Here is a 23,786-nt window from a genome sequence, read left to right as displayed (position 1 = left end):
ATTTATGTTTGATAAGGATAAATAAGGATAAAGTAAGGATAACTAAGGATAAAAACTATACTGTATTTAATTTAATTTTTTACCCTATTTAAGTAGCTGCTGTCTCTGTACCATTAATGGATAGTCCATTCTTTCCCTCTTTGTTTATAATGTTACCTGTTTAGTATATGTATGACTCTATTTCTGATCTTCTATCTCTATTTTGAAGGACCCATATTATAAGGCTTGATTATTTGTAGAACTACTCTTTTTGTTTTCTTCCTCAAATTACTGTAGCTTTTCTTAGTCTTTGCTCTTCCACATAAATATTAAGATCAGTTTGTTTAGTTACATACACACTCATATACATATACCATATGGACACAAATCAATATAAAATATTAATAAGACATTTCATTCATAGATTTATTTAGAGAGCATTTAGAGGTGAGGAAACTGAAATTCAAGCAAAGTGAATAATTTGCTCAAGATATCTGAGTCATACTCTTTCCTTTGCATACTTGAGAGGACCAGTAATTCATGGGGCATTACCACTATGGTGTAACAGTAGCAGGAATCAGAATTTTAAGAGCACCAACAGACATCTAAAATGTAAAAGTGAGCTCCATAAAACATAGAAATTTGGGCTGGGAGTGGTGGTGCATGCCTGTAATCCCGGCACTTTGGGAGGCCAAGGTAGGTGGATCACCCGAGGTCAGGAGTTCGAGCCCAGCCTGGCTAACATAGTGAAACTGCATGTCTACTAAATACAAAAAGTTAGCCAGGCATGGCAGCACATGCCTGTAATCCCAGCTACTTGGGAGGCTGAGGCGGGAAAATTGCTTGAACCTGGGAAGTGGAGATTGCAGTGAGCCAGGATCACACCATTGTATTCCAGCCTGGGCAAGAGTGAAACTCCATCTCAAAAAAAAAAAAAAAAAAGTAGAAATTTGAATTTATATGACAGATAAATTAGGGACACAAATACTGTAGTTTGGTTTACAATTGAAATTATTTTTTTCCAGTACATTTTAGAAATTAACCATTTTACCAACGTTAAAATTGCACTTTTGTAAGAGAACATCTATAAAAATATTGTAGACTGAGCAAACAGTGAGCAGAGACTTGGAGTTGTGACAAAATTTGGTGTATGTAGGGAATAGCAAATAAATGGGAAAGGTTAAATCATGAGAGACTTGGAAGAAATAAGTCTGAACCCTGGGGACCAAATCTGGAGTTCACAAAGGAGTTGCTATAGGGAGCAATTTTTACATCTCAAGGAGTTTGAGTGACATGATCAAATATAAATGTTAGAGTTACCTGATATAAAGCAAGGGATGGATTCAGGAGGGCTGCGACTGGAGACAGGGGATGGGAAGAGGAATTTATGAAAATTAATTTCAGTCACAGAATTGGGAAAAGTGAAGGAGTAAGGGAGAAAGAGTAATGCCTCTAAAATTTGTAGCTTATGTGAATTTAACATCACCTTACTTTGTTTCCTTAGAACTGAACTTTAGTATTCAGAAGACTTGGGAGGGAGAAGAACCCTATGAATTTATTTATCAACTGTGAATTTATTTATTTTAAATGTATATTGTAAAATTAATTTATATTTGTAGCAGTGGGATACCTGTGTCAACAGTCTGTTCTACCTCAGGTGGTGTTTTCTAGGAGTAGGCTGAGACAGTTCATACCACAAAAGCAGAAATTAATAATTATATTTTTAGAGTGGAATTGTTTACCAGTTCATCTGCACAGTAGGGAAAACTGGAAAACTATTGTTGTTAGTAAATGAGGTGTTGATGACCCTTGATTACAGTTGGCATCATAATTCTAAAGCATTTGTCTGTAATTAATGGGAGCAAGGATCATAGAAGTCAAGGTATTAGGAGAAAACAGATACTTCACTTGATTGGTGTGGGGGCAATGATAATTTTAAGGATGATGGTATGAGGTTGTTGCTTTTGGTGGCCTTAAAAAAGTAGTTAGATTTAGCACAACTAATTGCCAATTTAAGGCATACTCTGGAACCCAGAGGGTTTGTATGACAGGTTTTTTTTTATAGGATAACGGAATCTTAATCATGTTGACTTCACGAAGACTATGCTAAAAAGTTGACCTTGAATCTGATGATTAAGGTGATACAACTGTAGAGAAGACTAAATATGTAAACTTGATGGGTCTTCCGTGTCTGAGTCAGGGCCCTAATAGGGAAAGAGTGAATCCTTGTACTTAAGAATTTTTTTTTTTTATTTTGAGATGGAGTCTTGCTCTGTCGCCCAGGCTGGAGTGCAGCCGCAGATCTTGGCTCACTGCAAGCTCCACCTTCTGGGTTCAAGCGATTCTCCCACCTCAGCCTTCTGAGTAGCCAGGATTACAGGTGTGTGCCACCACGCCTGGATACTTTTTGTATTTTTAGTAGATAGATGGTTTCACCATGTTGGTCAGATTGGTCTCACACTCCTGACCTCAGGTGATCCACACACCTTGGCCTCCTCCCAAAGTGCTATTCTTAGCCTTTTGCTTTTCAGGTGTGAGCCACCACGCCTGGCCCAGTGACATTATTCTTAAGATCTGCCCCTGCCATGACTTACTCTCTTCTGATTAATAACTATAGTCAGTGTTTTGGCACAGCCCAGGAAGAAAATCACAAGCCCTGCTCTGGAAAGAACTATCCTGTATACAAAAAGAATTGCAGGACTGCAGGCTCAGTGGCTCGCACTTGTAATCCCAGTGCTGTGGGAAGCCAAGGCAGGAGGACCACTTGAGGATACGAGTTCGAGCCAGTCTGGGCAACATAGTGAGACCTTGTCTCCACAAAAAACTTTTTTAAAAATTGGGGCCAGGTGTGGTGGTTCACCAAGTCCAAGATCAAGGTGCCAGCAGATTCAGTATCTGGTGAAGGTTCATCCTGGTGCCTGTAATTCCAGCACTTTGGGAGGTCAAGGGGGCAAATCACAAGGTCGGGAGATTGAGACCATCCTGGCCAACATGGTGAAACTCCATCTCTACTAAAAATACAAAAAATTAGCTGGTCACGGTGGCGGGCACCTGTAATCCAAGCTATTCGGGAGGCTAAGGCAGGAGAATAGCTTGAATCAGGGAGTTGGAGGTTGCAGTGAGCCAAGATCGTGCCACTGCACTCCAGCCCTGGTGACAGAGTGAGACTTCATCTAAAAAAAAAAAAACATTGGCTGGGAGTGGTAGTGTGTGCCTGTAGTTCTAGCTGCTCCAAAGACTGAGGCTGGAGGATCACTTGAGCCTAGGAGTTTGAGGCTGTAGTCAATTACTATCACTCCATTGCACTTCAGCCTGGGCAACAGAGCAAAACCCTATCTCTTAAATAAAAATAAAAAATTGCAGAACTTCGATAGTAAGTATCTGGAGAAACCAGGGAAGCAGGTATGAGAGTGTTTTGAAAGATGTTGGAATTGAAAGATGTTGGAATGGGTTAGGAGCAGACTATAAGGTTAGCTAGAGGAAAATTTATTGAAGATATTCATTGATGATCTGGGATTCAGTGTCATTCAAATGAATTGAAATGGCTTATTATAGTTTGCTGGTTGTCTTAGTCCATTTGGCTGCTGTAACAAAGTATCTTAGTCTGAGTAATTTATAAGTAACAGAAATTTGTTGTTTACAGTTCTAGAGACTGGGAAGTCCAAGATCAAGATGCCAGCAGATTCAGTATCTGGTGAAGGCTCATTCTAGTGCCTTCTTGCTATGTCCTCACATGATGGAAAGGGTGGGAAACAAGCTCCCTCAGGCCTTTTATAAGGGCACTGATCTCATTGATGAGTGTGGAGCCCTCATGACCTAATCACCTTCCAAAGGCCCTTCATCTTAATACTATCACATTGGGGATTAAGTTGCAACTTAAGAATTTTGGAGGGGTGCAAACATTTATACCATACCACTGATATAATTCTTTGAAGTCTGGGAACAGTGAATGTGTATAGTCAACCTTTTAAGCAAAGAAAATGGTGTCATGAGGAAAACAAATATTTGGGATTTTTGTTTCGGGATTAATACCCTGTGGGAAAATTTTTGCTGGATCTCTTATGTCTCTTTAGCACTGGTCAGATAAATTGTCCCCCATCTTCTCTCCTCTGCATTTACCCCAGATAGGCCAGTTTTCTCATGGCTCTGCATAGCTTGGTAATGTCATACCTATTGTTTGCCTTATCTCCTTATCTGCCTTATTATCTGTAACTTTTTCTTCATATCGTGACATTATGCCTTCCCTTCCCTAAGTGTCAGCTTATAATTTTTGCCTTAGGTTATCCCTTTAAAGCAGAAACAGTAGCTCCCAAACTTCTTTGACCACAGCTCACAGTAAGAAATATATTTTATGTTGTGACCTAGTACACATAATATACTCTCATAAACACATATCTGAAATAACAGTTTCAGGAAATACCCTTTACCATAACTAGGTGTCCTGTGCTCTAACTCTCCACCCCCAACATATTTCATTTTTAAAATGCTGGTTATAACACCTGTATTTCCGATCCAAAGGGTAAAAATGTTTGTAATTTTGTTAAAGGTATTGACATAATGTTCTCCATGAAGTTTATATCAATTTATACTCCCCCCAGCAATGTATGAGAGTAATGACAAAGCCAACATTCTACTAGTATCCCATAATATTAAGGAAATTAATTTTATAATTCTAAAACTCCCCCCAAAAATATCTATAGGCCCAGTTGGTTTCATTGCAGAGTCTAATCTATACAATCTCTTCTAGAAAACAGCAAAGAAGGGAACATTTCAATTATTATTCTGATACTACAACCAGACAAAGGCAGAATGACAATAACAAACTAAAAACCAGTATACTTTATAGAGACACAGAAATTGTTAAAAATACCAGCAAATAGAATTCAACAATAAATAAAAAGAATCTTAAATAAAAATAATCAAATGGGATTTATTCTAGGGATATATGGCAGGTTAAATATAAAAAATCAGTATGATCTGCCACGTTAACAGGCTTAAGGAAAAATTACGATCTTTTCAATTGATAACGTGTCAAAATAATATTATCAACAATGTATTCAATCATGTGTGCTTTTATATATGTATGTATGTATATGCTTATGTAAAAGTGAAATGAATGACAGAAATGATACAAAGGATGGGAGGGAGGTATTATATTAGGTATAATTAGGATTATTTCGTGATACTTGCACTACCCATAAAGTGGTTTAGTGTTATTTGAAAGTAGACTTAGATTTGTTTTAAATGTATATTGTGAATTCCAGGGCAACTACTAAAAAAGTAAAAAAACAAAAAAGGAAGTATGCTAAGAAAAGAGAGAAAATAGAATCATATAAAACTACAACGGGCAGAAAAAGACTAGAAGACTAAAATATGAATAAAGAACAGAAAGCAATCACAAATATGGTAGATACTAATCTATATCAATGATCACTTTAAATGTGAGTGATCTCAGTATACCAATTAAAAGACAGTGCCAGAGTGGGTGAAAAACCAAGGCTCAACTTTGTTTTCTACAAGTAACTCACTTTAAATATAGATACATAGATTGAAAGAAAATGGATGGAGAAAAACAGTATGCTAACACTAACCAAAAGAAAGCGTGAATAGCTATATTAATTAAGACAGAGAGCAGCTTTCAGAGCAAAGAAGTTATTTGGAATAAAGAGGGGCATTGCATAAATAATGATAAATGGGTCAGTTCTCCAAGAAGATATAGTAATCCTAAACATGTATGCAGCTAACAGTGGAGTATCACCACATGCTAAGCAAAAATGGATAGAACTGCAAGGAGAAACAGATCAATCTACTTTTATAATGGAGACTTTAATACCCCGGTATCAGAAATGGACAGACCTAGCACACAGAAAATCAGTAAAGACATAGATGAACTCAACAGTGCTGTCAGACAACTTGATATAATTGATATCTGTAGACTGCTTCATCCAGCAACAGCAGAATACACATTTTTCTCAAGTCTACATGGAACACTCACCATGAGAGACAAAATTTTGGGCCATAAAATGTACCTTAACAAATTTAAAAGAATAGAAATCAGACAGTGTCAGTTCTCAGATCACAATAGAATTAAAGTAGAAATAAGTAACAGAAGGATAGCTGGAAAATCCCCAAATACTTGAAGATTAAACAACACTTAACACATGGGTCAAAGATTCTCGAGAGAAATCTATTATTTAAATTTTTTAAAAACTTTCATCTTTTTTGCCACACTATACTGATGTATCAAGAGAAATCTTAAAAATATTTTGAACTAAATGAAAATGAAAACAACTTAACAAAATATGTGGGATGCAACAAACACAGTGCCTAGAGGGAAGTTTATAGCATGGAATGCATATATTAGAAAAGCATAAAGATCTAAAAGTTTCTATCTTAGGAAACTACAACAGGTAGAGCAAATTAAATCCAAAGTAAGCAGAAGATTGGAAACAATAGAAATTAGAGCAGAACCAGTGAAGTGGAAAACAAGAAATCAATAGAGAAAATCAACAAAACCAAAAGCTGCTTCTTTGAAGAGATTAATAACACTGAATGCTTCCAGCTAGGCTAAGGAAAAAGGACACAAATTACTAGTAGAAGACATGAAAGTAGAAATCATAACAGATTCCCATGGATATTAAAAATGTGAAATAAAGGAATATTATGAACAACTCTGCCCACGAATTTGTAACTTAGATGAAATGGACCAATTCCTTTAAGGATGCAGTTGCCACAAGTCATGCAAGAAATAGATAATCTAAATAGGCCGATATCTATTAAATTGAGTCAACAGTTCTTTATAATCTTCCAAAATAGAAATCACCTGGCCCAGATGGGTTCATTGGTCAATTCTAATTCTACAAAACATTTAAGGAAGAAATTTTACCAACATTAATGGTCTCCTTTGCAAGACAGAAGCAGAGGGATTACTTTGTAACTCACTCTGTCAGGCCTGTATTACTCTAATACCAAAACCAGACCAAAATATTGCAATAAAAGAAAACTGCAGACCAATATCTCTTATGAACATAGATGAAAAAATCCCCAACAAAATATTAGCAAATCAATTTCAGCATTTATAAAATGAATCATATGCCATGATCAAGTGGGATTTATCCCAAGCATGTAAGAAATTAATATAATCCATCATATTAATTGGCTAAAGAAAACAAAATCGTATGATCGTATCATAGATGTTTAGAAAACATTTGACAGAACCCAGCACCCATTCATGATTAAATAAAAAAACTCTGTAACTGGAAAACGTGGAGTAGAGAGGAACTTCTTCAACTTGAGAAAGAACATCTATAAAAAAAATCTACAGTTCAGCAAAGTGGGAGAGGGATAAAAATGTTCTAAAATTAGATTTTAGTAATAGTTGCACAACTCTGTAAATATACTAAAATGCTGAATTATAGGTTTTAAATATGTGACTGTTATAGTATGTGAATTGTGTCTCAGAGTGGTGTAAACAATAATTTTTTAGAAAGAGTTAAAGGGACATAACAGCCTAAATGCAGTAAAGAACATCACTGACTTAGGTGTTGGTATTGGGATATGAATGGAAAATTAAATTAAGTGTTTTATGAATGTGAGAATAAAACTGTAGCTAATGTCATATGTAATGGTGAGAATCTAGAACTTAAGGTTTCCAGTAAGATTAGGAACAGGATAAGGATGTTCCCTTTTACCACTCCTTTTCAACATCATACTGGAAGTTCTAGCTAATGCAACAAGATAAGAAAATGAAATGTATAGTGATTGGGAAAGAAGAGATAAAACTAATTTTGTTTGTAAGATGATATGATTGTCTGTGTAGAAGATCCAAAAGAATTGACAAACTGGAACCAATAAGCACAAGGTAGCAGGATACAAAGTTAATACGCAAAAGTAAGTTATGTTTCTATATACCAGCAGTGAACAAGTGGAGTTGTAAAATTAACAACATAATACCATTACATTAATATCTCCCAAAATAAATACTTAGGTATAAATCTAATAAAATATGTATAAAATATGTACAAGGAAAACTTCAAAACTGATGAAAGAAATCAAACAAGAACTAAACAGATGTTCATGGATAGGAACACTGTTAACAAGATGTCACTTCTTCGCAGTTTTATTTTTAAACTCAATATAATCGTAGTCAAAATTGCAGTTTGTTGTATATATCAACAAATGGATTCTAATAAGTTTATATGGAGGGGCAAAAGACCAAGAATAGGCAACTTAAAATTGAAAAAACTAAAGAACAAAGTTGGAGATTCAACATTGCCTGACTTCAAGAGTTACTGTACAACTACAGTCATCAAGCAGTGTGGTATTGGTGAAAGCATAGACAAATATTTAAATAGATCAGTGGAACAGAATAGATAGCCGAGGAATAGACTCACATCAATACAGTCATGTGTCACTTAATGACAGGGATACATTCCGAGATGAGAAATGCATTATTGGATGATTTTGTCATTGTTCAAATATCGTAGAGTATATTTACACAAACCTAGATGTATAGCCTGCTCTGCACCTAGGCTTTATGGTATAGTGTGTTGTTCTTAAAGACTGTTCAACATGTTACTGTAGTGAATACTATAAGCAGTTTTAATGTAACTGTAATAGTTTGTGTATCTAAACATATCTAAACTTAGAAAAGGAACATAAAAATATAGTAAAAGATGATGGTATACTTTATATAATAGAGTACTTACCATGGAGCTTGTCGGCTGGAAGTTGCATAGGGTGAGTCAGTGAGGGAGTGATGAGTGAATGTGAAGGCCTAGGACATTAGTGTACACTGCTATAGACTTTATATACACTGTACACTTAGACTACACTAAATGTGTTTAAAAAGTAATTGCACTATAATGTTACAATGGCTACAACAGCTATAAAGTCACTAGACAATAGGAATTTTTCAGCTCCATTATGATCTTATGGGACCACTATCACATATACGGTCCATCCTGAAACATTGTTGTGAAATGCATGATCGCATAGTCAACTGATGGATCATAAAAAAACAAAGACAATGCAATGGAGAAAAGATGGTCTTCAACAAATAGTACTGGAACAACTGAATATCTGTGTGCAAAAAAATGAATCTCGGCAGACCTTATAATTAAAATTTAAAGTTTCTTCTCTGCGAAAAGAAAGTTTTATTCTTATCAAGAGAATAAAAAGACAAACCACAGACTAGAAGATATATGCAAAAGACATGTATGATAAAGGACTTTTGTCCAAAGTACACAACAAACTCTTAAAACGTAACAGTAAGAGAACCAACAAACCAGTTAGAAAATGGGCCAAGTACCCTGAGAGATACCTTACCAAAGAAGATATACAGATGACAAAGAAGCATATGAAAAGATGCACCACATCATCTGTCATCATGGAAATGCAAATTAAAATGAGATACCACTACATACGTATTTGAATGGTGAAAATCCAAAATACTGACTATCTCCAGTGCTGGTGAGGGTGTGGAGCAGTAGGAACTCTCATTCATTGCTGGTTAAAATGTGTAATGGTACAGCCTTGTTGAAAGGCAGTTTGGCAGGTTCTTGACAAAACTAAACATACTTACCGTATGATCTAGCAACCAAAGAATTAAAAATTTTTGTCCATACAAAAATCTTTATATGGAAATTTATAGCATCCTTTTAAATAATTGCCAGGGCCAGGTGCAATGGCTCACACCTGTAATCCCAGCCAGCACTTTGGGAGACCAAGGCGGGTGGATCACCAGAGATCAGGAGTTTGAGACCAGCCTGACCAACATGGAGAAACCCTGTCTGTACTAAAAATACAAAATTAGCTGGGGATGGTGGCGCATGCCTGTAGTCCCAGCTACTCGGGAGTCTGAGGCAGAAGAATCACCTGAATCCGGGAAGCGGAGGTTGCAGTGAGCGGAGGTCACACCATTGCACTCCAGCCTGGGCGACAAAAGTGAAACTCTGTCTCAAAAAAGAAAGAAAGAAAAATAATTGCCAAAACTTAGAAGCAACCAAAATGTCTTTCGTCATGTGAGCTGATAAACTGTGGTATATCCAAAGCAATGGAATATCAATCAGTGCCGAAAAGAAATTAGCTATCAGCCATGAAAAGACAGGGAGGAACCTTAAATGTGTATTTACTAAGTGAAAGAGAAACCAATCTGAAAGACTACATATTGTATGATTCCAACTTTATGACATTCTGGAAAAGGCAAAATTATGGAGGTAATAAAAAGATGAGTTTTGGTATAGGGTAAGTGAGGGGAGTGATGCATATGCGGAACACAGAGGGTTTTTAGGACAATGAAACTATTCTGTATGATGTGATAGTGGATGCATGCCATTATGTTTGTCCAAACCCATAAAGTTTTCAGCACTAAGAGTGAACCCTAAAGTTAACTGCAAAGGATGTGTCATAGGTTTGTCAGTTGTTACAAATGTACCACTCTGGTGGGGGATTTTGAATATGGAGAAGGCTATGCATTCGTGGAGTCAGGGGGTATATGCGAAATCTCTGTACTTTACACTTAGTTTTTTATGTGGACCTAAAACAGTGGTGTTAAATTAGAAAAGATAAAGGAACCAAATTCATATTCTAAAATCTTTTTTGTTGTTGTTGATACTTAAATAGTACTTTCCTGATAGAAGGGTGACTAAAGTGCTTTTTAATATTGTGTCAAGAAGTATTGTTGACACTACTGAGAATTTTAATTTTGTCAGTAAAAGAAAGTTAATAGCCATAATTGGACTGTGTCATTAAAATCATTTGAGATAAATAGGGTAGTGAAAATAACTGCTTGATAGTCATGTTGTAAAGACTGATTTAATACATGCCAAGTGCTTAAAACAGGGCTTTACACATAGTAAAGTGCTTGGTAGTTGTTAATTATTAGTTGAGAATTGTTAAGAGACTTTTTTCTCATTCTGCACAATAGACCCTTGATGATCAGTTGATTATTTTATCCATCCATGGGGAGGAGAGCTATTGGCCCAGGGCAGTCCTTACTCAGGCACTCCAGAAAGTTCTCTGAAATTCCTCTCTAGGAACTTTTAGCTTTCCTGCTCAGAACATTAGAATGGCTAGTATAGTGAAGTCAAGTGGTAAGGGTTTAAAGTGGGTTCTGCTTTAGCCCTGTGTGATTCAGGGCAAATTGCTCCACCTTTTACTTTCTTTCTTTGCCCGTCATATCTCAGGAAATGCCCTTTCTCATCCTGTTTGATTCTGAGCATTTACACTGGACTTATTTTACTTCAACACAAATGTCATATGCCTGGCCATTTGAACACACTGTTCACTTTGGACAAAAATTTTCTTTCTCACCTCTCCCTCTTGCTTTATTTGGCTAGATCATACACATTCTTGCATTTAATTCCAATTCCCCTCCTTTAGGATAACTTCCTTTTTTTTTTTTTTTTTTTTTTGAGACGGAGTCTTGCTCTGTCACCCAGCCTGGAGTGCAGTGGCACCATCTTGGCTCACTGCAACCTCCATCTCCCAGATTAAAGCTCTTCTACTGCTTCAGCCTCCCCAGTATCTGGGATTACAGGTGTGCACCACCATGCCCGGCTAATATTTGTATTTTTAGTAGAGATGGGATTTCACCATGTTGGCCAGGCTGATCTTGAATTCCTGACTTTAAGTGATCCGCCCACCTCAGTCTCCCAGAGTGCTGGGATTACAGGTGCGACCACCGTACCCAGCCCGGGGTAACTTTTCTAACCAATTCCCAGGAAACTGTTTTGTATCACTATTATGCTTTCCCTTCACACCCTCATGATTTTTCAAGTTTTTTGTCCCCTTTGCCCTATAATTTGAGTGCCCAGAAGGGTTAATGAGATCTGACCTGTTTATTGACACATTCCCAATTCTTGGCACATAGAGGAGGCTCACAATAAATGTTCTGTATATTGATGAAACAAAAATACTAGAGTTAATCTTACTTAAAATTTGGTTAGCATTATTTCAGCATCTGCTCTTTTTTTTAACAGAATTTTTATTTTTATTTTTTCCTGCAAAGCTGCTGAAACTCAGAAGCTGATTGTGTTACACTGTAAGATGCCTTTGGATAATTCTACAGTCTTCTTAGATGAATCTTTAGAACTTGGCGAGTATCACTAGATATCTTCAATCATCATTTTGAGCTCAAAGGTATGGTATCTTTGTGGCTTTTTTTTTCCCCCCATAATCATGGTGGGGGGGATTTGGAGTGTCCTGATGGACGCATAGGACAAGGAATTATAAAAATACTTGGGGAATGATCTGCTACTTTCCTTGGCAGCTTTTATTTATCTTTAGAATTTTCATTCTTTCGAGGAGGAAGAAAGTTATTCATCGGGAAACATAATTGAAATCCAGAAGTAAAGTATTTTATTTTTAGCAGTTCCTGAAATTTCTCAAAATTAGTGCTCAAAGTAAGAATTATAACTTATCTTTTCCTGAGTTAAAGGAACATGATTTGCAAATGACTGAAAGTTGAATAAGAATTATTTCCTGCCAGGTGTTAGATATAGAGATAAAGTGTCAGTGGACTGAGGTAAAAGAAGGGCCAGACTGCAGCTCCTATATATAAGCATGTTTCATCGGGGTCTGCACACCACCAGATTCATCCAGCCTGCTGCCTGCTTTGGTATGAGCTAAGAGTGGTGTTTGCATTTGTAAATGGTTGGAAAAAATCTCAAGAAGACTAATTTGTAACATGTGAAAGTTATATGAAATTTAAATTTTAGCTGCATTACCGTGGCTGTGCCTTGGCCTCTGCAGCCTCCTGGTGGAGCAAGTAGAGGCCCCAAGCCCCGTGGATCCGCAGGAGCGGAGCCGGCCACACGTGGTGCTGCGCGGGCAGAACCTGGTGTTGATGGGGACCATTTTCAGCATCCTGCTGGTGACTGTCATCCTTATGGCATTTTGTGTCTACAAGCCCATTTGGCATCGGTGACAGCCAGTTCTTCAATGAGTTATTTGGGAATAGGATAAGTTGTGTTGCACATGGGCCAGTGGAGCAGTTGGAATCAAAACTTTCCTACCCGGAAATGACCTTTGGTCTGGACAGTTGATAAACGCTAAATGATTTCGAAGAGAACATCTACTAGCAATTATTTTTCCTAACACTGTAGTGCAAATAATTGGCCCCTCAGTTTGCTTCTCAGTGTTTCTTTTTCTGTCTGACTGTACTTGTTAAAAGTAAGGCCTGAAAGCTCCAAAGGTCAGTGTAAAGATGGAGTGTTCATTCATTAGAAAGAAAACATGGTAACCTTATGAGTGCCTGTGAGAACCACACTGGAAAGAACTAACCATTAATACTTGAAAATGTTGATAAGAGGGAGACTTACAATATAGACTTTCTCTATTTAAGAACCATTTGGTCACAACGGGTTAAGAATCACGTATGTTTTTTCTCACCTGAGTTGGCCTAGAATGCACTGGTTGCAAGGTGGTGTCAGCTGCGAGGATCTTGGGCCCTCATTTCTCACCTGCATCCAGCCCTGTACTCAGGTCCTCACGCTGAAGGCAGAGTCACATCAGGTAGACCTGTTACTACATGCACATTTGGCCTGGAAAGCTCTGAGGTTGGACTGGAAATGTTACCAGGTTGGTCCCTCACAAAAAGGACTCTATCCTGCTCAGACACATTCATCTCCCTTGCCCTGCCTTTGAGTCTTTCTAGCCCACGCTCTAAAACTTGAGGTAACTTTCCAGATTTGGAATCTAAATGGCTCAGCAGGTGATCTGTTCATCCCTGGGTGGGGAGGGCCCAGCCAACAGAAATGCACGTCCACTGTGCGGGCCAGTGTGTGTTTACACAAATTTCATCTCAGCTTTGAAAATGCTGCTATTAGTTTGCACTGTTGGTGAACTGGAATTTTTCCTCCTATTGAAATGATACTTTCATACTTACAGAGTGGTCATCAATATTTATTTTAAGGTGCTAGATTTAATTTTGTTATTACATTGAAATGCTTATCTTGTGTTCATTCAAACACAGCACTGATTTTAACAACCTGCATTTAATGTGAAATAAATAAGATGTAACTGTCTAAGGATTTTGTTTGTAATCTTGTAACATTGAGCCATTAAAATGTTCACTGTTCTGTGCTTTTAAGCAAAATGTCAATTAAAATTAAAGTTAAATCCTATATACTGTTAAAAAAAATTAAAATTTTAGTGTTTATGAGTAAAGCTTTATTTGAACAATAGCCACTCTTATTTTTTATGTTTTATATATGACTGCTTTTAGCTTGTAGCAACAGTTAAGTACAGTCATGTATTACATGGTCAGTGATGGACCAAATATGCTACAGTGGTCCCATGAAATTATAATGGAGCTGAAAAATCCCCATTGCCTGGTGACATCATGGCCATCATATTATCATGAAGGCCTTTTACAGGGCTGTGAAAGGGCCCTGTGCCTTTTACAGAATAAGTCTAGCTGATCTTGCTCTACACGGTTGGAGAAGTATTTATAGATTTGAGTGCTATGGTTTGAGACATGAACTGGGGGGATATTAGACGAAGGTAGGAGTTCATGCCAATTCTCAGTGACCTATCTGTACTTTTTTCTTTTGTGGAAAGTGTAAGCCATACTCTCATTATATCACCTGTGTTGTTTTAAAATAGTAAATTAGGGGAAATGGATTTTTCTATTATTTTTATTCTAAAATGAATATAAATGGGAATATGTATAAAGAAAATTAGTATGCTACTCTGTTTGTTTTTTTTTTTTGAGATGGAGTTTCGCTCTTGTTACCCAGGCTGGAGGGCAATGGTGCCATCTCAGCTCACCGCAACCTCCGCCTCCTGGGTTCAGGCAATTCTCCTGCCTCAGCCTCCTGAGTAGCTGGGGTTACAGGCACACAGCACCATGCCTAGCTAATTTTTTGTATTTTTAGTAGAGACGGGGTTTCACCATGTTGACCAGGATGGTCTCGATCTCTTGACCTCGTGATCCACCTGCCTTGGCCTCCCAAAGTGCTGGGATTACAGGCTTGAGCCACCGCGTCCAGCGACTACTCTGTTTTTAATCAAGTTTTAATGTTACCATAATACCTTATGTACCTAATATCTTAAGTACTTAAGAGACTAGTTGATGACTGACTCAATGAAACAAAAGTAGTTCATTGAGTCAATGGATAGGCCTAAAGGGTATAGTCGAGGAACTCTTTTGTAGTCAGACACAGGCAGGTTAAGTACTATATTAGGACATAGAAGACCATAATTTTCGTGTTTACCTTCTTTGTCCCTTGAGAACACTTATGTGACTCGGGGCACATTTACCTTTCTGAATCTAATTGCTTCATTTCCAAATTAGGGTAAACTAATACCTTTCCTGTCTGAAAGCAAGAGTCTTGGTGATTTGCTAAATTACAAGTTTCCTAAGAGTAAGTACTGTGCCTTTTTAGCTCATACCTGGATTCCCCAACCCCACAGTTAGCATAGGCCTGGCACATAGTTGGCACAGAGTTAGTATCCAGTGAAAGAACAAAGTATGTGCTGGTTCTAATATGTATTATATTTACGCATGATCAAAAGTCATTGCACTTTCTTTAAAGGTTTGCCTATAGAGACTGGGTGTTTTTGTTAGGAGAGAATTTTGATGAAAATAGTTATTTTCTGTAGATCCTTTTTAAAAAATTATTTATTTATTTATTTTAATTTTTGAGACAGAGTCTTGCTCTGTCACCCAGGCTGGAATGCAATGGTGTGATCTTGGCTTACTGCAACCTCCACCTCCTGGGTTCAAATGATTCTCGAACCTCAACCACCTGAGCAGTTGGGACTGCAGGTGTGTGCCACCATGCCCAGCTAATTTTTGTATTTTTAGTAGAGATGGGGTTTTGCCATGTTGGATGGGCTGGTCCCGAACTTTTCACCTCATGTGTTCCCACTGCTTCGGCCTCCCAGAGTGTTGGGATCATAGGCATGTGCCCCCATGCCCGGCTCCCCACCTTTTTTTTGAGACAGGGTCTTGTTCTGCCACCCATGCCAGAGTGCAGTGGTGCAATCTCAGCTCGCTGCACCTCCCAGGCTCAAGCGATCCTCCCACCTTAGCCTCCTGACTAGCTGGGACTGTAGGTGCACACTACCATGCCCAGCTAATTTTGTTTATTTTTTGTAGAGATAAGGTCTTACTATGTTGCTTAGGCTGGTCTCGAACTCCCAGACTTAAGTTGTCCTTCTGCCTCAGCCTCCCAAAGTGCTAAGATTCACAAGCATGAGTCACAGTGCTGGCCTAGATCCATTTTCTACAGATAGCAATCAAATTATTGGTCAGATTTATTTGTATAAATTGATTATATATTGCTATTTAACAGAAGGAATATAAACCTCTAATCTAAGACTTAACTAATCTCAAAGAAATCTAGAAACCTCCTCATTATAAAGCTTTAAAATGCATGTACTTTAGGCCAGTTGTGGCTTATACCTGTAATCCCAGCACTTTGGGAGACCAAGGTGGGTGGATCCTGTGGTCAGGAGTTCAAGACCAGCCTCGCCAACATGGCGAAACTCTATCTCTACTAAAAATACAAAATATTAGCCAGATGTGTTGGCAGGAGCTTATAATTCCACCCACTTGGGAGGCTGAGGCAGGAGAATTGCTTGAACCCAGAAGGCAGAGGTTGCAGTGAGCCGAGATCGTACTAGCCTGGGCAACAGTGAGATATGTATGTATTTTTTATTTAAGTCTCCTGAACTTTTCACAGCTCGTCCACTGAACCTCTTTTTTTTTTTTTTAATGGAATTTCTCTATATAGCTTTTTTTAAAGAATTCAGCTTTTAAAATCTTATCTTGCAGGATATCGTGTAAAGATAGAATCGTTTAAAAGGTGTTTAGCAGAAGCCAGTGCATTGGTGTGGACCTGTAGTCCCAGCTATCCAGGAGGCTGAGGCAGGAGGATCATTTGAGCTAGGAGTTCAAGTCCAGCCTGGGCAACATAATGAGGCCCTGTCTGAAAAACAGAACAAACCAAAACAAAAGGTATTTACTGAAAGAAAAGTGTTTCAAATTAAAGAAGTCTAGGTCTAGATAGACATGACAGCTAAATGCAGTACCTGACCCTGGATTGGATTCTGTACTGAAGGAGGAAAAAAGTCTTGGAGGGCATTTTTGCCCAAATTAAAAAAAAGAGAGAAAATAGGTATTACATTAAGATATTGTGTAACTTGTTTCCTGAATTTGGTAATTATACTGTTGATATTTAAGAGGATAACTTTGTTCTTAGGAGACACAGTTGAAGTATTTAGAGGTAAATAGGTGTGATATGTGCATCTTTCAAATGGCTCAGAAAATATGTTTATGACATGGAAAATAATGCAAAATGTTGACAATTGGTCAATAGCATTGTTGTTGACAGTTGGTCAAATCAGGATAAAGGATATGTAGAAACTCTTTGAACTATTCTTACAATTTTTCTGCATGTTTGAATGATTTCCAAGTATAAAGTTTAAGAAACATCTTTAGCAGTTATGTATAAAACTGGACATTACATCCAGTTACTTTTATTATTTATTTATTAATTATTTTGAGACAGGGTCTTGTTCTGTTACCCAGGCTGGAGTGTGGTGGCGTAATCACAGTTCATTGCAGCCTGGACCTCCAGGGCTTAATTGGTCTTCCTGCCTCAGCCTCCCTGGTAGCTGAGACTATAGGCATGTGCCACAACACCCAGCTAATTTTTTTTTTTTTTGTAAAGTAGATGTGGGTTTTCGCCATGTTGCCCAGGCTGGTCTGGAACTTCTGAGCTCTAGTGATCTGTCTGCCTTGGTCTCCCAAAGTTCTGGGATTACAGGTGTGAGCCACCTTGCCTAACTACTGTTACTTTTAAATTAACATTTATTTCTATTTAAAACACACTTATAGTATTGCAGTAGGACTGTTTAGAAAATATAATCCTTTTGTTTATTTTTTATTTTTTTTATTGCATTTTATGTTTTGGGGTACATGTGAAAAACATGCACATGGCAGTGTGATTTGCTGCCTTCCTCCCCTTCACCGATATCTGACATTTCTCCCCATGCTATCTCTCCCCACCTCCCCACCCCCATCCCTCCCCCGTTCCCCCCCAACAGACCCCAGTGTGTAGTGCTCCCCTCCCTGTGTCCATGTGTTCTCATAGTTCAACACCCGCCTATGAGTGAGAATATGCGGTGTTTGATTTTCTGCTCTTGTGTCAGTTTGCTGAGAATGATGGTTTCCAGGTTCATCCATGTCCCTACAAAGGACACAAACTCATCGTTTTTGATGGCTGCATAATATTCCATGGTGTATATGTGCCACATTTTCCCTGTCCAGTCTATCATCGATGGGCATTTGGATTGATTCCAGGTCTTTGCTATTGTAAACAGTGCCGCAGTGAACATTTGTGTGCATGTGTCCTTATAGTAGAATGATTTATAATCCTTTGGCTATATACCCAGTAATGGGATTGCTGGGTCAAATGGAATTTTTATTTCTGGGTCCTTAAGGAATTGCCACACTGTCTTCCACAATGGTTGAACTAATTTACACTCCCACCAACAGTGTAAAAGTGTTCCTATTTCTCCACATCCTCTTCAGCATCTGTTGTCTCCAGATTTTTTTAATGATCGCCATTCTAACTGGCATGAGATGATATCTCAATGTAGTTTTGATTTGCATTTCTCTAATGACCAGTGATGAGGAGCATTTTTTCATATGTTTGTTGGCCTCCTGTATGTCTTCTTTTGTAAAGTGTCTGTTCATATCCTTCACCCACTTTTGAATGGGCTTGTTTGTTGATTTCTTGTAGATCTGTTTTAGTTCTTTGTAAATTCTGGATATCAGCCCCTTGTCAGATGGGTAGACTGCAAAAATTTTTTCCCATTCTATTGGTTGCCGATTCACTCTACTGACTGTTTCTTTTGCTGTGCAGAAGCTGTGGAGTTTGATTAGGTCCCATTTGTCTATTTTGGCTTTTGTTGCCAATGCCCTTAGTGTTTTGGTCTTGAAGTCCTTGCCTACGCCTATATCCTGAATGGTTTTGCCTGGATTTTCTTCTAGGGTTTTTATGGTGTTAGGTCTGTTTAAGTCTTTAATCCATCTGGAGTTAATTTTAGTGTAAGGTGTCAGGAAGGGGTCCAGTTTCTGCTTTCTGCACATAGCCAGTTTTCCCAACACCATTTATTAAACAGGGAATCCTTTCCCCATTGCTTGTTTTTGTTAGGTATGTCAAAAATCGGATGGTTGTAGATATGTTGTGTTTCCTCCAAGGCCTCTGTTCTGTTCCATTGGTCTATATATCTGTTTTGGTACCAGTACCATGCTGTTTTGATTACTGTAGCCTTGTAGTATAGTTTGAAGTCTGGTAGTGTGATGCTTCCTGCTTTGTTCTTTTTGCTTAGAATTGACTTGGCTATGCGGGCTCTCTTTTGGTTCCATATGAAGTTAAGGCGTTTTTTTCCAGTTCTGTGAAGAAGGTCATTGGTAGCTTGATGGGAATAGCGTTGAATCTGTAAATTACTTTGGGCAGTATGGCCATTTTCACGATACTGATTCTTCCTAGCCATGAACATGGAATGTTTCTCCATCTGTTTGTGTCGTCTCTTATTTCGTTGAGCAGTGGCTTGTAGTTCTCCTTGAAGAGGTCCTTTACGTTCCTTGTTAGTTGTAGTCCTAGGTATTTTACTCTCTTTGTAGCAACTGTGAATGGCAGTTCTTTCTTGATTTGGCTCTCTTTAAGTCTGTTACTGGTGTATAGGAATGCTTGTGATTTTTGGACATTGATTTTGTATCCTGAGACTTTGCTGAAGTTGCTTATCAGTTTCAGGAGATTTTGGGCTGAGACGACGGGGTCTTCTAGATATACAATCATGTCATCTGCAAATAGAGGCAATTTGATTTCCTCCTTTCCTATTTGAATGCCCTTTATTTCTTTTTCTTGCTTGATTGCTCTGGCTAGAACTTCCAGTACTATATTGAATAGGAGTGGTCAAAGATGGCATCCTTGTCTAGTTCCAGATTTCAAAGGGAATGCTTCCAGTTTTTGCCCATTCAGTATGATATTGGCTGTTCGTTTGTCATAAATAGCTTTTATTATTTTGAGATACATTGTGTCAGTGCCTAGTTTATTGAGGGTTTTTAGCATAAAGGGCTGTTGAATTTTGTCAGAGGCCTTCTCTGCATCAATTGAGATAATCATGTGGTTTTTGTCTTTGGTTCTGTTTATGTGGTGAATTACATTTATAGACTTGCATATGTTGAACCAGCCTTGCATCCCTGGGATGAATCCTACTTGATCATGGTGGATAAGCTTTTTGATGTGCTGTTGCAATCGGCTTGCCAGCATTTTATTGAAGATTTTTGCATCTATGTTCATCGTGGATATTGACCTGAAGTTTTCTTTCCTTGTTGAGTCTCTGCCAGGTTTTGATATCATGATGATGTTTGTCTCATAAAATGATTTGGGAAGGGTTCCCTCTTTTTGGATTATTTGGAATAGTTTCAGAAGGAATGGTACCAGCTCCTCTTTGTATGTCTGGTAGAATTCAGCTGTGAACCCATCTGGACCTGGGCTTTTTTTGGGTGGTAGGCTCTTAATCGCTGCCTCAACTTCAGACCTTGTTATTGGTCTATTCAGGGTTTCGACTTCTTCCGGGTTTAGGCTTGGGAGGATGCAGGTGTCCAGGAATTTATCCATTTCTTCCAGGTTTACTAGTTTATTTGCATAGAGTTGTTTATAATAATCTCTGATGATGGTTTGGATTTCTGTGGAATCTGTGGTGATATCCCCTTTATCATTTTTTATTGCATCAATTTGGTTATTCTCTCATTTCTTTTTTATTAATCTGGCTAGTGGTCTGTCTATTTTGTTGATCTTTTCAAAAATCCAGCTCCTGGATTTATTGATTTCTTGAAGGGTCTTTTGTGTCTCTATCTCCTTCAGTTCTGCTCTGATCTGAGTTATTTGTTGTCTTCTGCTAGGCTTTGAGTTTTTTTGATCTTGCTCCTCTAGCTCTTTCAATTTTGATGCTGGGGTTTCAATTTTAGATTTCTCCTTGCTTCTCATATGGGCACTCATTGCTATATATTTTCCTCTAGAGACTGCTTTAAATGTGTCCCAGAGATTCTGGTATGTTGTGTCTTTGTTCTTGTTGGTTTCCAAGAACATCTTTATTTCTGCCTTCATTTCATTGTTTATCCAGTCAACATTCAAGAGCAAGTTGTTCAGTTTCCATGAAGCTGTGTGATTCTGAGTTAGTTTCTGCATTCTGAGTTCTAACTCAATTGCACTGTGGTCTGAGAGACTGTTTGTTATGATTTCCGTTCTTTTGCATTTGCTGAGGAGTGATTTATTGCCAATTATGTGGTCAATTTTAGAGTAGGTGTGATGTGGTGCTGAGAAGAATGTATATTCTGTGGATTTGGGGTGGAGAGTTCTGTACTAGGTTTGCTTGTTCCAGGTCTGTGTTCAAGTCCTGGATATCCTTGTTAATTTTCTGTCTGGTTGATCTGTCTAATATTGACAATGGGGTGTTAAAGTCTCCCACTATTATTGTGTGGGAGTCTAAGTCTCTTTGCAAGTCATTAAGAACTTGCCTTATGTATCTGGGTGCTCCTGTATTGGGTGCGTATATATTTAGGATCGTTAGCTCTTCTTGTTGCAGTGATCCTTTTACCATTATGTAATGTCCTTCTTTGTATCTTTTGATCTTTGTTGCTTTAAAGTCTATTTTATCAGAGATGAGAATTGCAACTCCTGCTTTTTTTTGCTCTCCATTTGCTTGGTAGGTCTTCCTCCATCCCTTTATTTTGAGTCTTTGTGTATCCTTGCATGCAAGATGGGTTTCCTAGATACAGCACACTGATGGGTTTCGGCTTTTTATCCGATTTGCCAGTCTGTGTCTTTTGATTGGGGCATTTAGTCCATTTACATTAAGGGATAGTATTGTTATGTGTGAATTTGATACTGCCATTTTGATGCTAGCTGGCTGTTTTGTTGGTTAGTTGATGCAGATTCTTGATTATGTTGATGCTCTTTACTATTTGGTATGTTTTTGGAGTGGCTGGTACAGGTTGTTCCTTTATATGTGTAGATCCTCTTTCAGGAGTTCTTGTAGAGCAGGTCTGGTGGTGATGAAATCTCTGAGTACTTGTTTGTTCACAAAGGATTTTATTTTTCCTTCACTTATGAAGCTTAGTTTGGCTGGATAGGAGATTCTAAGTTGAAAGTTCTTTTCTTTAAGGATGTTGAATATTGGCCCCCACTCTCTCTGGCTTGTAGGGTTTCAGCTGAGAGATCTGCTGTGAGTCTTAATGAGCTTCCCTTTGTGGGTAACCCGACCTTTCTCTCGCTGCCCTTAGCATTTTCTCTTTCATTTCAACCCTGGTGAATCTGACGATTATGTGCCTTGGGGTTGCTCTTCTTGAGGAATATCTTTGTGGTGTTCTCTGTATTTCCTGTATTTGAATATTGGCCTGCCTTGCTAGGTTGGGGAAGTTTTCCTGGATAATATCCTGAAGAGTGTTTTCCAGCTTGGATTCATTCTCTTTGTCACATTCAGGTACACTTATCAGACGTAGAGTAGGTCTTTTCACATAGTCCCACCTTTCTTGAAGATTTTGTTCTTTCCTTTTTGAGCTTTTTTCTCTATTCTTGCCTTCTCTTTTTATTTCATTGAGTTGATCTTCGACCTCTGATATCCTTTCTTCTGCTTGGTCAATTCGGCTGTTGAAACTTGTGCATGCTTCGCGAAGTTCTCGTGCTGTGTTTTTCAGCTCCATCAATTCACTTATATTCCTCTCTATGTTGTCCATTCTCGTTAGCATTTCATCAAGTCTTTATTCAGGGTTTTTAGTTTCTTTGCATTGGGTTAGAACATGTTCTTTTTAGCTCACTGTAGTTTCTTACTACCCACCTTCTGAAGTCTGATTCTGTCATTTCATCACACTCCTTCTCCATCTGGTTTTGTTCCCTTGCTGGTGAGGAGTTGTGATCCCTTTTAGGAGGAGAGTTGTTCTGGTTCGGGAGTTTTCATCCTTTTTGCACTGGTTTCTTCCCATCTTTGTGGGTTTATCCACTTGTCTTTGTAGTTACTGTCTTTCAGATTGGGTTTCTGAGTGAGCTTCCAGTTTGTGGATGCTGAAGTTACTTCTTTTGTTTTTTTAAGCTTTCCTTCTTACAGTCTGGCCCCTTTGCTGTAGGACTGATGAGGTCCATTCCAGGCCCTGCTTGCCTGGGGATTACCTGCAGCAGCTGCAGAACAGTAAGGGTTGCTACCAGTTTCCTCTTCTGCTATCTTTGTCCCTGAAGAATGCCCGCCAAATGTCAGTCTGTTCTCTCCTTTATGAGGTGACTCTTTGGCTCTACGGGGGTCAGGGAGCTGCTTGAGGAGACAGTCTGTCTTCTATTGGGGCTGAAGTCCTGGTCTGTGAGCTCCGTTGTTCATTCAGAGCTGCTGGGCAGGTACGTTTATGTCTGCTGCAGCTGAACTCATAAACCACTTTTTGTTCCCAGGTGCTCTGTACTGGGGAGTTAGGGCTTTATGAGTTTCCGTTGGGCTGCTGCCTCCTTTTTTTTTTTCTTTCAGGGCTGCCCTGCAGTTAGGAGTCCACCTAGTCACTGTCTGCCTGCAGAGGCTTTGCTGAGCTGCTGTGGGCTCCGCCCAGCTGTCGTGTAATCTTCCCTGCAGTCCTGTTTATATGGGTGTAGTTAGAGCTGCCTTGGCAATGGTAGCCCCACCTCTGTTCTGGCGGACTCTCTCTGTAGTGACAGGTTGCCTCAGCAACGGCGGGTTGCCTCAGCTATGGCAGGTTGCCTCCATAGTGGTGGAGAGTCTCAGTAATGCCAGACGCCCCTCCCCCA

At 38.6% G+C, this 23,786-nt stretch overlaps 2 protein-coding genes across 7 annotated transcripts in view; both read left to right on the top strand.

Annotated features, from left to right (window-relative positions):
• CLOCK (clock circadian regulator) overlaps window positions 1-23,786 on the top strand; it is a 129,102-nt gene that overhangs the window by 24,199 nt on the left and 81,117 nt on the right. For 4 of the 6 annotated variants that reach the window (XM_074396142.1, XM_010344145.3, XM_074396145.1 and 1 more), the window contains exon 2: window positions 11,990-12,120. The exons of 1 other annotated variant lie outside the window; for it this stretch is intronic. The gene's annotated coding sequence lies outside the window, so the exon portion shown is untranslated. Of the gene's footprint in view, window positions 1-11,960; window positions 12,121-23,786 lie in introns of all 6 variants that reach the window. One more of the 6 variants, XM_074396141.1, reaches the window with a different exon arrangement.
• LOC120363555 (uncharacterized) lies at window positions 5,754-16,756 on the top strand. The gene is made up of 2 exons (XM_074395656.1): window positions 5,754-5,910; window positions 12,699-16,756. The coding sequence occupies exons 1-2, from the start codon at window positions 5,754-5,756 to the stop codon at window positions 12,905-12,907; spliced, it is 366 nt and encodes a 121-aa protein (XP_074251757.1). The 3' UTR covers window positions 12,908-16,756.

The sequence above is a fragment of the Saimiri boliviensis genome, chromosome 3, assembly GCF_048565385.1.
Source record: "Saimiri boliviensis isolate mSaiBol1 chromosome 3, mSaiBol1.pri, whole genome shotgun sequence".
NCBI classification, from domain to species: domain Eukaryota; kingdom Metazoa; phylum Chordata; class Mammalia; order Primates; family Cebidae; genus Saimiri; species Saimiri boliviensis.
The sequence above is the reverse complement of the archived record's forward strand: the minus strand, read 5'-3'. Positions and strand labels throughout refer to the sequence as shown.